At 37.9% G+C, this 15,530-nt stretch overlaps 1 protein-coding gene across 2 annotated transcripts in view; it reads left to right on the top strand.

The window, feature by feature from the left end:
- The window catches only part of LOC131067516 (uncharacterized), a 195,141-nt gene extending 179,832 nt beyond the window's left edge, over window positions 1-15,309 (top strand). For both annotated transcript variants that reach the window (XM_058002548.2, XM_058002547.2), the window contains exons 25-27: window positions 14,166-14,249; window positions 14,365-14,468; window positions 14,576-15,309. In XM_058002548.2, the coding sequence (XP_057858531.2) occupies window positions 14,166-14,249; window positions 14,365-14,468; window positions 14,576-14,717 (330 nt within the window). In that variant the 3' untranslated portion in view covers window positions 14,718-15,309. The remainder of the gene's footprint in view (window positions 1-14,165; window positions 14,250-14,364; window positions 14,469-14,575) is intronic.
- Window positions 15,310-15,530: the final 221 nt, after the last annotated feature.

Raw genomic sequence — 15,530 nt, 5'->3', positions numbered from 1 at the left:
CAAGATCAAATGTTTTCAGATCGTATTCTTCTGCTAGAATCTCATCTTCATACTTGTCCACCACTGGTGTAGCTATCTGCACTTTCCTGGAGCCTGTCTCATCTCTAATTGCCTTTGACATCTGTGTGGCCGCCTTCTTTTCTATTTCTTCATGAGAATTTCCTATGAGGCTTTCCAAGTCAAATACTTGTTCTTCCTCTTCGACCACAACTACCCTTGTCAACCTCTCTTTTAGCCAATCTGGAATGATAGATTTCCTTTCCCTCACTTGTATTTCTTTAGGCAGAGGTCTATCTTCCTTGAAAGGAGATGTTGCTTCATCATCATTCTTTTCTTCTTGTTGCTCATTAGCACCAACCTGGGGAGATTGACTTTATGAATGCTGAGGCGTCTGTCCTTTTCCTTGATTATCATTTTGTACCATGGATTCCATAGACTCGTCAATTTCATACACTATCTGCCTCTGATCTTCTCCTTGACTTGCTTCCTTTTCATGCCTAGAAGATGTGCTTGGTGGGTGATTAGGATTCATTTTCTGCTTCTTCTTGGAAGGCTCTCTCTTCTCAAGTCCTTCTTTCCTCTTTGAACCTTTGGAATGAGAAGTATTCTCACTCACACTTGCCTCTCCTTCTTCTGCTCTTGTTTCCAAGGTGAATGTCATAGATATATTCTGCTCCTTCAACTTTTGATGCTGTACGTCCACCCATCTGTGAGTGCAAGATAAAATGGGAGCCATCAAAGCTCTTAGGTCTAAAACCTCGGGCTCATTCCAATCTACCTTCACTTCTTTATCTTCGTTCTCATAGGATGATTGGAGGTATCTACCACTGTCCTGGGCTTGATCGGCTACTCTATAAATTTTGCATTTCCTGATGAGATCCAAGGGTAACCTGGAATGCATCTTTCTTTTGACCTCTACATCATCCTGGACATTCATCCAAAAGTCTTCCACTTGAAACTCATGTTTGTACTTCTTCCCGACTGTCTCTTCTATATGACCATGAGGATCAAAATTCTCTCTCGAGGCAAAGGATGTGAATGAATATAGAGATAATTCCTTATCCGCATCTTCCGCGGCCTGAGTATTAGAACACACTTCAACTGAGTTCCCTAGTAGGATGGGTACGGGAATTCCATTTCCATACTTGTGTCTTGATGCCTTTGCACAAGCTGCCAACTGCCTAGTCACCTCAAGTAGTATTATCCTGTCTGTAGGATATCTCGGCAACATGTAGGGAGGCGAAGGACATCCATGAACTCTGATGTATGTGAATTTTGGAAACTGAATGAACCATGCACCATGCTTCGTCACGAGCTCCTGTGCATCCAGAGACAGTCGATTGTGAATCCCTCCTTGCAATGTCCTGGTGATATACATCGTGAAGGTGTCATTGACTAGCTTGTAGTCACTTCCTGGCGGATGATGCAGTTGAACATAAGAATAACAAACTCTTATTTCTCCAAGTCCTCTTCCAACAACTCCTCTGTGAGGTAGTCCTGCATACTCAAAACCTCTTATCAAGGCATATATAACATATGAACTCATGTGAAATGACTTGGTAAGCCTTAGTCTTCTCAACTGCACGTCCAGGCTGTTGCTAATGATTCTAGCCCAATTGAGCATTCCCTTTCCTTGGACGATCAGTTGTATGAAGAAGAACATCCATTTGTCGAAGAAGAAAGCTTGAGAGGCACCCGTGACCCGATTGAGCAAGGTTATCAAATCCTTGAATTCTTCTTGGAAGTCGATTCTGTGCGGTGTATTGGGAATCGTGTTCAGGCGAGGTCTGCTCGAGTAGCCAATTCTTGTTGATGAAGTTCAAGCAAGAATCAGGATCATCCTCATAGATAGACCTAGCTCCTTCTAGACTTTGGTAGATCATGTCTCTATGTTCCAGGAGATGAAAGGCTTCACTTATAGGTTCCTCCGAAAGATAGGCTAAGATAGTTCCATCCTTGGCTACGATCATCCTTGAGTGTGAATCATAGTGCCGGGCACACTCGATCATCAACTCATGACACTTGACTGCGGGAGGGAAACCTGCAGCCTTGATGATGCCACTCTCAATTATCTTCTTTGCAACAAGTGACGGCTTGCCGATGTAGGGCGCTTCTCGAAACTTCTTCACATTGAAGTTTCCTAGATTGGTGTCTCCGATATTGCTCCACTTGGATACGATCCTGGATTCCAATTCATCATTCTTCTGATCCTCCTTAATGAGAGCCTGTCGGGTAGTAGATCCACCGGTCTTGGGGGTCGTCATTTGATACCTACACCAAAAGCTTAAAGTTAGGGTTTGAGCATAATATCTTAAAGTATGGGATTTAAGTCTTTTCAAGGAATTAAGTAAATATTAATTTGAAAATAATGTGATAAATTCTAGAATTATGAATTTTCAAATTAATATTAGTTGAGAATTGAAATCAGATTGTACAAGACTTAGATTTTCAAAGGATTGCTATGGAAAATCAAATTAAATCTTGAATAAACTTTCAAAAGATCTGATTACACATACCTCTTCCTTGATTTTTAGCTATCAACCCTTGAAAAATGAATGGAGGAAAAATGAGAATTTGCTGGACAAAGATCTTTGATCTGAATTTCTGGTCCTCTCTTCGATGGATTCGATCTTCAATCAGCCTTCAAGAAGAAATTCGCCCTCAACCAACCTTCATATATCTTCCAAAATCTGGAAATTATCCTCCAACTAGCAAGAAATTCGCCTTCAACTTAGCTGGAATTCGCACTTATAGGTCTGCTATTCAAGTTCACATGAGAGACAATGAATGAATGATTTAAAATTGTCAAAACACACCTCCCTTATATAGGGCGCTCACCTTGTTTTGCCTTAAGGCCGACTTGGTAAAGGCTTTAATAAAATAAAATAAAACTCCTCCATAAGCATGGCCGACTTGTTTGCAAAGGCACAATAATGATTTTGAGTGCTCAAGCATGATTTTTTAATTTTTTGAATAAATTTTAAAGCTAAAGGTGGATTTCTATTTATTTTAAGGCTTAGAAAAATTAATTGATCAATTTATAACTGCCTTAATTTGTGCGAATTTGTCTTAGTCTCCCAAATGAGTTTTTATTGGCAAATTTAATGAAAAACTATAGGATAGCTTAGCAAATGCTAAAGTTTGATCAAGGCTTGAGGAATTTTCATTCTCCTTAGGCATTAAAATGTTCAAAGTTTAGGTCTCTCCAAGGAGGCTTGCTTGAAATTTTATCTAGGCTTGTTTGCTTCATTAATCAACATCCTTACAACCTGAATTTGCCATCTTTCATGTTCTTGTCATCATAATCTTGCAACTTGCCTTTGACTTAGCCTAACAAAGGTGAATAATAGGTGTCCTCAAGGATTTTGCCTTGGACCCTTTGGAAGGGTCAAGAGCGATTTTCTTGATTAGGCCTTAAATACCACATTCTTTCACTTCAAAATCCTCCGGAAGGTGAGCATATGCTTGCTTTAGTCCAACAAATTCTAGGGATCCATCCTTTTAGTTTCTCACATGGGCAAATTAGATGAAAATGGGAATTTCACTCTGGACCCTTTGGAAGGGTCAGAAGCGAAATTCACTTTTTAGGTCACAACTCACCTTTGTTTGATCATGAACCTTCTCTAAGGCAATCTCCAAGGTCCATTCTCCTTGACCACTGACTTGGCTTAACAATATTTTGAAGGAAATACTGCATTTTAAGAATTTCGCTCTGGACCCTCTGGAAGGGTCAGGAGCGAAATTCACCCTTTAGGCCTAATTTTCAATCTCCTTCACTTCAATTCATCTAGACTCCTTCATTTCGAATCCACTTCTCAACTTGCCAGTATTGGTTTGATCCTCACGAGGCAAAAAAGGTCAAATTTTCTCAAAAACCTAGCTAGGGACAGGACCTATCCTGAATTTCGCTCTGGACCCTTTGGAAGGGTCAGGAGCGAAATTCTCATTTTAGCTCAAAATATGCCTCATTGATGGTCAAAAGTCTCTCCAAGGAATTCCAAATAGCCTCTTTCATCTTTGTTTAGGCCTGACTTCACTCAAGTTTTGAAGGAAAAGGTGTTTTTAGGGTTTTTTGCTCTGGACCCTTTGGAAGGGTCAGGAGCGAATTTCTTGCTTGTAGCTCATTTTTTCATCATTTCAACTTTAATCCATCTCACAAGGCAAGAAAATACTTCTCTTCTCTCATCCAACCCAAGTTTAACTTGATTTTGCAAGGCAAAATAGGTGATTGAAAGATTTTCGCCCTGGACCCTTTGGAAGGGTCAGGAGTGAATTTCCTCCTCTGGCCTAAAATCATCACTTCTGGAGACAACAATCAACTCAAGGGCAATCTCATGGGCATCTTTCACCTTGGCCTAGGCATGGTTTAGCACAAATTTGAAAGGAATATGTAGATTTTAAGATTTTCGCTCTGGACCCCTTGGAAGGGTCAGGAGCGAAAATCTTGTTTTAGGGTTATTTCCTCATCCTTTCAACTTCAAATCACCTCCAAGACTTAGAACACCTTGCCTCACTCCTCTCTAGGCCATAAAAATCAAAATTTTACCTTGCCTTGCAAAGAAAATAGGTGGAATTGGGATTTTTGCTTTGGACCCTTTGGAAGGGTCAGGAGTGAAAATCACTTTTTAGGCTCAATTCCTTCATCTTAAATGGTTTTCAGCAAGTTAAAGTCACTCTCAGGAGCAACTCCTCCTCAATTTTACCTTAGCCCACACTTGATCTAGCACAAAATTGATAGCAAATAGGTGTTTTGAGAAAATTTGCTCTGGACCCATTGGAAGGGTCTGGAGCGAAAATCTCATTCTTGACCAAAAATCATCATTCTTTCAACTTGAAACTTCATTGCAAGATAGAATCTCATCTTTCATCGCCCTAGGAACAAGGTTTTAAGCCCAGGAAAGGTCAAAAGGGTAGGTTTGTAAGGAATTTCGCTCTGGACCCTTTGGAAGGGTCAGGAGTGAAATTTCCTTTCTTGGCTAAAATCTATCATTTTCATAGCTACCAAACACTCTTAAAGGCTAGGTCAAGTTCATTCTCCTTCTCAGTATGCCTTGGACATCAAATTTTAGCCAAACAAGGAAAGAAATGCATCTTAGAGAGATTTTCGCTCTGGACCCTTTGGAAGGGTCAGGAGCGAAAATCTTGACTTGGGCTAGATTCTTCATTTCTCCCTTTCAAAACAACCTCAAGAGGCAAAGACAAGCTACTTCACTTCCATCCACGCCAAGGACTTGACCTCCTTCAATGTAAAAATAAGAGTTTTTAGGAATTTCACTCTGGACCCTTTGGAAGGGTCAGGAGCGAAATTCACTCTTTTGGTCTAAATCCTTCACACTTCAATGCTTCCAAACATTCCAAAGGCTACAAGATGTCCATCCTCCCTTTCAAGATACCCTGCAAATCAAAATTTAGTCAAACTTAGGAGGAAATGAGCTTCAAGAGGGTTTTCGCTCTGGACCCGTTGGAAGGGTCAGGAGCGAAAATCTCATTCTAGGCTAGAGTACTCACTTTTCAAACTTCAAACCACCTTAAAAGGCAAAATTAGATCATTTTCCACCTTAGGAATGAGGTTTCAAGTCCATTCAAGGCAACAAATGAGGTTTATGATGAATTTCGCTCTGGACCCTTTAGAAGGGTCAAGAGCGAAATTCTCCTTTAGGCCAAAATCTTGCTCTTCAAAAATCCACCAACTCCATCTCAAGGCAAGATCAAACCAATTCATCTTCAAACATGCCCTAGAAACCAACACTTAGCCAAAATTGGGAAGGAAATGTGGACTACAAAGATTTTCGCTCTGGACCCTTTGGAAGGCTCAGGAGCGAAAATCATGATTTGGGCTTGACTCTTGACCTTTTCAACTCCAATTCTCTTTGAGAGGCAAACATAGACCCTTCTTCACGCATCTCCCTCAAGATCCTGACCCTCTGGAAGGGTTAGGAGCGAAATTCATCTTCTTGACTAAAATCCTTCATCTTTCAATCTTTACAATGCTAGAACATTCAAAAAACATCACCAAGCATGCCTTAGAAACCAAAAGCTTGTCCTGAATAATGAAGAAATTGAGGTCTTTAAGGATTTTCGCTCTGGACCGTTTGGAAGGGTCAGGAGCGAAAATCACTTCTTAGGTTGATTTTCATCTTCCTTTCAACTCACTCTCATACAAACTTGGCCAAATCAACTTCCTCTTATCGCAATCAAGACAAATCTCCATTATATCGAGTCTAGGTGAGGTCAAACTAGGTTTCAAGGTCAAAGGAAGGCAAAAAGGAAGATTTCGCTCTGGACCCTTTGGAAGTGTCAGGAGCGAAAATCTCCATTTGGGCTAAAATCTTCATTTTCCCAAGGTCTAAAAACTCTTCTTCAAACAAATGTATCAACTTTCTCAATTACGCCTTAAAAGTCAACAACCTTGGTCATATCTTTCAAAACTCCTTCAATCATCATCAAGTGCATTTGTTCATCAGTTACTAAAATCACCACTTCCATCTCTCTCTGACCATTGACTTTGCTCAATCGACTCAGACCTGGAGGAAAACAAGACTCTGACAAGAAAACCATCAATCCAGACCTACCCTGTCCTGAGACCTATTCACCCTCTTTCTCGATCCAACCATCTTGATTCACAACTAACGACCTCCCAAAACTAGGCTAGACTCAGCTTGAAAGAAACCCTAATACGAGCTTTCAGAGATAAACCCTAATCTAGCCAGCCCAGGCGACCACTCATCCACTCCAAACCTAGCAAGTAGAGAGAAAACCTAACTAAGGGAAAGCAAAAACCCAAGAAAAAGAGGGGGTCCCCATTCTGATGGGGCGATGTGTGAAATGGTCACAACATGCTCGAATGGTAATTTTGCTACGACGCGTAACATGCAGGATTTGGATCTTTGATGGTGAGAGTTGCAACTTGTTCATCAACGTCATAGAGGTGATTCACAGTATAATTATAGGCAGCTTGTGTATAATTAGTTGTAGTATCTGTGTTTCGCCTTGAGGTGGAAGGACCCCTTTGATCATGTGATGGAAGTGGATTCTTGAACATTAGATGATCGTCATTTGATGTTTTAGGGTCGTGTCCTTCGATTTCAATTTCTCCTTTGTCAATGAGATCTTGAACAAGATCTTTCAAGCAATGGCAATTACTCGTCTTATGCCCTTTTCCCTGGTGGAATTCACAATGTTCATTCTCTCTCCACCATGGAGGTTTGACCTGAGGTTCATAGTTAGATGTTTTCGGTAAGGTCATAAGATTGGAAGAGACCAATTGTCGTAATATTGTTTCGATGGGTTCCCCTAAGGGTGTGTATGTACGTTTTGGTTTATAGTTCTGTTGCCGTTGTCTTGGTTCCTCTTGTGGCGTATTGCGACCTTGATTTTGTGGATGAGTGATGGTGTTGTTTTTAGGAGGGGGATTTTGCCTTGCAAACCTGACCACAGGTTGTGCAGTTTTTACTGTTTGTGCATCCACTACCCCGTCGTTTACAACGTTCTTGTTCTTGTTCCTGAAATTGGGTTTATCACTATTATAACGGGGACGAGGACCGTCTTTTGGTTCATTGTAGATTTAGATAAGTCCCTTTTTGATTAGGGTTCGTTCACATTTTAATCCTTGAGTGATCATCTCTTCAAAAGATTCAGTACCCTTCATGTCTAAATGGAATTCCATCTCGTCATTCAAGTTGGAAATGAATATTTCCACTAGTTCTTGTTCAGGCAAATGAAGAGAACGTCTGGTAGATAGTTGCCTCCAACGTTGTAGGAAAGCTGAAAACAACTCCCCTGGTTTTTGTTTGGTGTTGCATAGATCTGCCATGGTAACATCTCGTTCTATGTTATGTGAATAATTAGCAATGAACTTTTGAACTAGTTCCTCGAATGTTCTAATGCCACCTGGTAATCGGGAAAACCATTGCGTGGTTGTGCCTCCCAAACTCTGAGGAAAGAGGCACATTAGATAGGTGTCCTCATAAGCCACCTCTAAACAAGCTGAGTGAAATTCTCGGACATGATCTCTAGGGTCTCCTTTGCCCCTGTACTTTTCAAACTTGAGTGTTTCAAACCCTCGCGGAAAAGGTGGCATATGCATGTTCCTATCAAAAGGATAGCGACAAATATCGTTAAGTGAAAACCGAGTAGTCTTCACACCACTATTGAGTAGTTGAGTGAGATTTTCTACCTGTTGTCTCAACATGTCTATTTCTGTAGGAGGAGGAGGCGGGGGATTCCCTTGATGATTAAGGTCATATCGGAAGTAATCTCTGCCTCTTCCACCATCGTTACGGCTATGTTGTTCTGATGTCTGCCGTATCTGTGTGGTATCAAAAAAAGAGAGTAGTTTAGCACCCTCTTGAGCAAGTTTCGGAAAATGAGCATCTGCATTGTTTCTAAGGATTTCGTCAAAAAATCTATTGAACCTGGGATTGTGTTATGCTCTTTCTATAGCTTCGGGAGTTGGAGTGCTAGGATCTTCATCATTTGTGCCTCCTCCAATGGCCTCGTGGAAATCATTGAGGTTTTCTTCCTCCTCTTCAATCTCTAGTTGTCTAGTTTTTGATTTGGTGCGAGCCATTTTGTTTGAAAGTTTTGAGGTTTTGCTGATTTATGAGGGATGGTGATGAAATGTTCTGATGAGAGATGAGTGTTTTGAGAAATGTTTAGAAGATGGATCTCTAACACTAAAGATTTGATGTTACCAAAGTTCTTTGTGAATTGCTCATGTTTTCAACAATTTTGATGTGATAAGGTATAGCAAGGTCTGAGATGTGTTACAAACCAAGCTACCTAGCAATGAGAGGATGCACTCATAAACTAGTTTTAACCTGCGTAGAAATGCCTCTTAGGATGATTGATCCTAGATGTAGAGACACTCTAAAAGTGTTTTTGTTGGTTTGATTTAAGCAATATTTAAGAGAACTTAGGACAAGACCTTTTTGTGTTTTGAGAGTTGAATGGTTTTTTGTGATGTGTGAAGGTGAAAGTGGATAGAATATAAACCTTAACAAAAACTTTCTGTCACGAAGGGGGTTTCTACTTCTTCCTCTCTCTCAGGAGTTGGTGGTTCCCCTCGAGCTACGTTGTAGGTGATACATATTTTTGGAAAGAAATCAGGGTTGATCTTGCCCCTTTGTTTTTTTGATAACTCAAGGCTGTATACTAAGTAAACACTCTATTTTTCAAAGGCTCTTTGTTGAATTCGTTGGATTTTCCTTGAAGATACAAATGCATATGCTACAAGAAGGCTCTATGTGAAAAAAAATTGTCTATTTATATAGAAAATCTTCCTTCTTTTGATAAGAGTTTTTTGAACTCAATGGTCTCTTTTTCAATGTAGTCTTTTGATGAAGACTCCTTTTTCTCAAAATGTGAGTGATGGTCATACAAATTGATACTTTGTTTCACTTGTTGATGTTTTGCTTTTGTTGGTTAATGTTGATGTAAAATTGTGTTGGATGAATACTTGGTTTTAAATTTCTTTTGAATTTCTTTGACAAGAAAACACAACAAGCACACAAGCACAATAATCTTGCCTCAAAAGGCACAATAGGTGTGGGTCTAAATCAACCGAATCATGAACTCTTTGACCCTTTTCAAATGTTTTGTATGTTTTTTCCAAAAGCCCGAAGTCGACTCAAATTGTTACTGGTTTGACACAAGACGAAGACAATTCAAACACACTTTATCCCTAAGGTCAATGGTCAGTTGCGATATTTTCAGCCCACATCTTGATATTTCTTCGACTTTGGTACTACATACCTTATGGATTCTGCCGTGGCAGGTAAGGATGTGATATACTAAGTCTTGCGCGAGCATAACAGATAAATGATCCCTATGATGGGGGAGTCACCACATTTATCAAGCTACAAGTAGCCTTTCAAAAAGCCCTGTTTCTACTCAAGGAAATATGTATGGTGAGTATCTTGGGAGGAAAACCATCTATGCTCTTGTATTGAACTTTTTACAAATATCCTCAATCAATAGAACGGGTGGGCTTCTATAATAAAAGGTGTCTAGTAATGTTCGATATTTTTGGACATAAGTTCATTTTGCAGTGACTCATTTAAGAGCTTTGTAACTTGTGGTGGGGCCCATATGTCCTTTCGGCAAGTTACATTGTAGGAACAGCTATACCCAAGGTCACAACTTTCGCTCTCACTTGATTTCTATAGCGGCTCGAAGGATTTACCGCACGAGGTCGTTCCTAAGAGTGATGCGTCTCTTGGTAGGCCTCTCGTAAAAATATAAAATTTCGAGCATTACTAACACTTTTTTCTTGCAGAGAGGATAGTGTGTTAAAAGTAGGACCACTCTACAGATTTTTGCACAAGTGTGCCAAACACTGAAAACACTTGTTCTTTTTAACTGATTTATTGCAATGTGATTTAAATGCTATTTGGAGATGTTGCTCCAACAAACATGGTGTTCTTTTTAATCCCTTAAAGCAATATGTTGTCTAACTAGGAAAAATGAAAATCTTGGTCAACCAAATTGAAGCACGTTTTGCTTAAGGGAAATCGATTTGTAAACAAGAATTGACAAGTTGTTTGTTCTTTTTAACTTGCAAAATGAAATGTTGATTGTGAATTTTAAATCCTTTTGCAAGAAAATGAAATTTGTTTGTTTGTTTTAAGCCCAAAATGAAAGATTTGCCCCTAACTTGCAAGAAAACAAATTTTGTTTGTTTGTTTTAAGCACCAAATGAAAATTTGTCCTAACTTGCAAGAAAAACAAATTTTGTTTGTTTGTTTTAAGCACCAAATGAAAATTTTTGTGTTGATTTTATAACCCAAAATGAAAATTGAAGTTTATTTTAGTTAAAAAAAGGAAAGTGAATTCTTTTTATCCAACTTTAAAACAAAGTTAGAAAGCAAAAGAAAGTCCCTAAGTTTTAAACTCCTTGAATCCTGCAACACAAAGGGTTAGCAAAAACTTGCACAAAAATAAAATAGTTAGTGAAAAAAAAGAGTTTTTGTGGGCTTCTACAAGCCTAAAAATTTTGATATTTCAGTTACAAGTGGTTTTTTTTCAACTCTCTGTTACAATAGCGTTACTTTATGTAAACACAAAAGCGCCAATTTAATGCAAATGCGCTAAAAAACTGACAAACGCACTAAAATAATAAACAAAAGCACTACTATAAACAAAAGAGCTACTTAAAATTGTCTGGGAAATTGAAATTCCTGTCAAACAAAGAGCGCAAAAGCGCTAAAAGAGTGATAAATGCGCTATTTAAATAACAATAGCGCTAGATCACAGACAAAGGCGCTACTTCTCTGACAGAAGCGCCAAAACTCTAACAAAAGCACTACTTCCTCCATTGTCAAAAGCACTAAAACGTGTTTATGAGCGCTAAAGTGCAACCTGTGTGACAATTTTAGCAAAATTTCAAAAAAGTTAGTAGTTTGGAATCAGAAGGTTGCTTGTTCGATTCACGTCGGGTTCACCAAATGATGCTCTGCAAAAAGGATGTTAGGAAACACGAACACAAGACTCAAGAATCAAACGTTAGTGTTAGTTTCAATCACAAAAGAAATACGAAGGAAACTACAATCGTAAGCAAGCATTTCAAGAGAGATATCAAATATAAAATGGAAAGCATACAAAAACGGAGAAAAGAAACAAAACACTCCCAAATACTCTCAAACATGCTCGTAGCTGCTCCTCCCTTGTTCCTCTCCTCTCCAAGTTCCACATGAGTGTAGCCCTCAGCTTTTTGCACTACTATGGAAGTCTTATGGAGATTCAAGATTTATGAAAATGCTCAAAAGATTATGCAAATGCAAGCTAAATATGAGAAAGCCTAATTAAGCTATATTGATTTTAACCAAAATAACAATGTAAATTAGATGGCTCATAAAATGCTCTCTTAAATTTCACTATAGATTAGATGCATACAAGATTTTTGGATCTGGATTATGAAGGAATGGGCTCTATTTATAGGAAAAATAGAAAAATGGATGGTTGAGATTGAGTAATCTCAACAAGGGCTAGGATTGATGGGTTTATGATCCATGTGAAGGCTTTCAACCCAATCCTAGGATGACAAATGTCGACATGAGATGGCTTGAAAGGAGAGGGAAGAAGCATTAAATGCTTGAGATGACATAAGGTTAACTTAGGAGGTAACGTTAGACTTGAGTTGAATGAATAAAGCCATTATTCGATGAATAATGCCTTTATCGAACGGATAAACTCTTGTGCAAGAGTTAGTGGGGATAATCATGGTCAAAGCAATGAATGCTTGAAGAGACCTATGAGTTAAATGGAGGTTGAGTTAGAGGAAGAGCCTCTAACCATGTGGGTGAGTTGAGTTAACCATTAATGGTTATGTAAGAGCCATAAATGGTCATGTAAGACTTTGGGGGTTAACTTGTTGGAGACATAAAGCATTTAATGCTTTTCAAAGACTTTGGAGGCTTTGAGAAGTGACTTCAAGTTGCTTAGGAATGTGACAATAATTAGGGGATGGGTTTAGGCTAATTAAGAATGGTTTAGAAGAATCTAGAATGGGTTTAGGATGCAAGTGGGTTTGGTGGGTGAGGGAAAATAGGATTTTAATTAAAATAAAATTACTTTATTTCAACAAAATAGGTGCAACTTGCATTTGTAGGAAAATGCAAGTGGGGGGTAGTTTAGGGATTTAAATAAATGTTTTATTATTTATTTAAAAAAGGAGGGGGGTTAAATTAAATAAATGTGTTTTATTTATTTAATTGATTTTGAGTGTGGCTTAATGAATTAATTTAATTAAAGTGAATAATTTATTTAATTAATAGGAGAAGAGTTTGATGATGAAATTAATTAAATATTAATTTAATTAACTGATTATTGAGGGTTAATTAATCAAATAAATAGTAAATATTCATTTAATTAAGTGGACAGATTTATGTGACTACACTTACTTTTATGCTCATTTTGAAAAGATTGAATGGCTCTTTTATAATTGTGAAATATTTGCAGGGTGAGAAATAATGTAGAAAATGGATATTTTCTTAAAAATGATTTCCAAGCATCAGTGCAGAATATAACAGGGGTTGCAATTTGAAGACGAATATAGGATAGGAAGTGAAGATATTTTGTAGAAGGATATAGTAAAGTGGATTACAAAGTGGTACAAGTAACTAAAACATTGGTGAGATCTGGTCTGTAGAGTTTGAAACATATATTACATTTAACATTGAAAGTAAAACATTTGGTTTTCAGAATTGAGTGAGGTGCATCGTATATGGCCACTCAATTTAAGGTTCAAGACTTCAAGTTCCTCAGGAGAATCATATTCTGGGCTTAGCCCAGAGTTTTGAGTTTAAACTTTAAGATATTTTAGTTTTTGTCGAGGCCAATTCAACATAATAACAGAGTATAAAGTATCTTAAGATATTTCGTTTCTGAATGTTATCATCTAGATAAACCATAACATATAACATATTCATAGTTATATGGCCATTTAATTATTTTGTTGAAAGCCAGTGTAGATACCGAATTTTGTTTGGCTATTACTTGATGTTTGTGATGAAATGACATGGCTGTGAAAATCAAAGCCTGTTGTGAATGAATAATTTTAGTGAAATATGATAAAGTGTTAATAAACATCAGTGGTAGGTCAAAGTGTGCCCCAAAGACACAGAAGACCGCTTTAAATGTAATCATTTTCCTTTAGTGGGGAGGCAATCGTCTTCCTGCAGAAATTCCCTAAGAAACATGGGCAAAGGGTGGTTCAATTAAATTCCTGAAATAATTGTGACATCGGATTTGTGATAAAACTCACCTTTGCGACAAAATATATGTTCACAAATTGTTTCATTATCATACATCATTTTATTTGCTTCAGTTTCTACAGAACGAAACAGCTCTAATTGGGAGATCTGATTAGTATAAGTTAGTAGATTAATTTTGGGTGAATACCCTAACCATTAAAAAACCAGTCCCATAACATTGAAAAATGTGACAATCTAATGATGTGACCTGGGCAAATTAACTTTTTATACCATAGCCTATGTAGAATGAGAATTATTGTTGATAGCATTCACGTTTAGGTATCATTGTCTTTATGTTTTATTTGTCCTTGTTGATATTTGAGGCATAATTACATGTGGAACCCAGTAATATCTTTTTAATTAGTCCTTAGTTCTTGCCTTATGGCATATAATTGTATGGCTTTTATGGTACAGATCTGGAGATTTCCAAAGTTATGGGTTGGATTCCTAAAGTGTGCATACCAAACGAAGCCACATTCATTTCATGTCTTATTGCAGGTTTACTACTCTAGAATGTAGCGTTTTAATTTCCCAGTACAAGGTTCTTTGGTTTTGATCGATGGTAGTGGTGGACTGTTAATTTGTGATTGGTTTCTGTATTATTTTAATGTAGTTACCTGCAGCACAACTTGAAAATGCATTGCACAAGCATTCTGTATTGAGGGCACCTCTGGTTATGCATGCCAACCAACCAAACATCCGGTCTACATTGCCAAGGTGGTATCTGATTCTTGTTTTCCAACTTGTGATACGTTGATTACAATTTCGTAGCAGTCATTTTATTGACTGGTTTTGACTAGCATTTCTCAATAATTGTTGATCAGGTCAACTCTAGTGGTCTTGGGTCTTGTTCAGGAAACCCAATCTGCAAACTTGGCTTCTCAAAATCCCCAGTCAATGGATGCATCAACTCCTGTAACAATAGCAAATGAGACGCAAGCATCAGAATCTGTGGCTGGCAGTTGAATGGTGCTTCTAAGAATTTCCATATGATGCTCATGCACGTTTGAAGGAAGCGTCTGTGAGGTTATTTTGTTTCTTGGCTGGAAAGTTGCATTCTTTATAATGTTGCTGCATGGGCTATCGGGCCTGTCCATATATTCTTTTAAGGGATGCAAGAGGAAACTCTCTTGCAACTTTTATGTACAGGCTTTAATTCGAGATTCAAATAAAGAAAGAGCTGCAGTTTCTTCGTATATCTGATGCCACTTGAAAACTGCCCTGTTATGATCTCGGATGTCAGCTTTTACCATGAAGAAAAGGTTTCTCAATATAACTAATCTACCAGCTTTGTTTATACTGCAGATCGTTGGCACCCTTGTTACTTACGAAATGTTGGGTGCCTAGAAGCAAAGAACCCAACATAACGGCACATGTGATACCTTTGTATGATTATAGAAAAGTTAATGATTGCTGAATATTCCCTTGTGGAGTGTATATTGGACCATTTTTATTTCATTGATTCATCCCAACAGGTAGATGGCAGATGACAGCTGCATGTACAATATCCAAACCATAACTGTTCAAAATAAAGCTGGGTTGATTTTCTTTGTTAGAATGGTGTATCCTAAATTTCTCCGTGATCCTATTTTATGGCAACTTGTTTTAATTATTTTAAAATGTAATCGACTATCTCCTCAACTTTTTCTGTTATTTTCCGTTATTTTCAAACTATCTAATTTTCCATAATTTTTGTGATATTTTTCTTTAACATGTTTAGGTTGTTTATGGTCTTTGTGAATGTTTAACAATTTTTTTTACCAATAGTATTAAATTTTG

Source organism: Cryptomeria japonica, chromosome 10, assembly GCF_030272615.1.
Source record: "Cryptomeria japonica chromosome 10, Sugi_1.0, whole genome shotgun sequence".
NCBI lineage: Eukaryota > Viridiplantae > Streptophyta > Pinopsida > Cupressales > Cupressaceae > Cryptomeria > Cryptomeria japonica.
The sequence above is the reverse complement of the archived record's forward strand: the minus strand, read 5'-3'. Positions and strand labels throughout refer to the sequence as shown.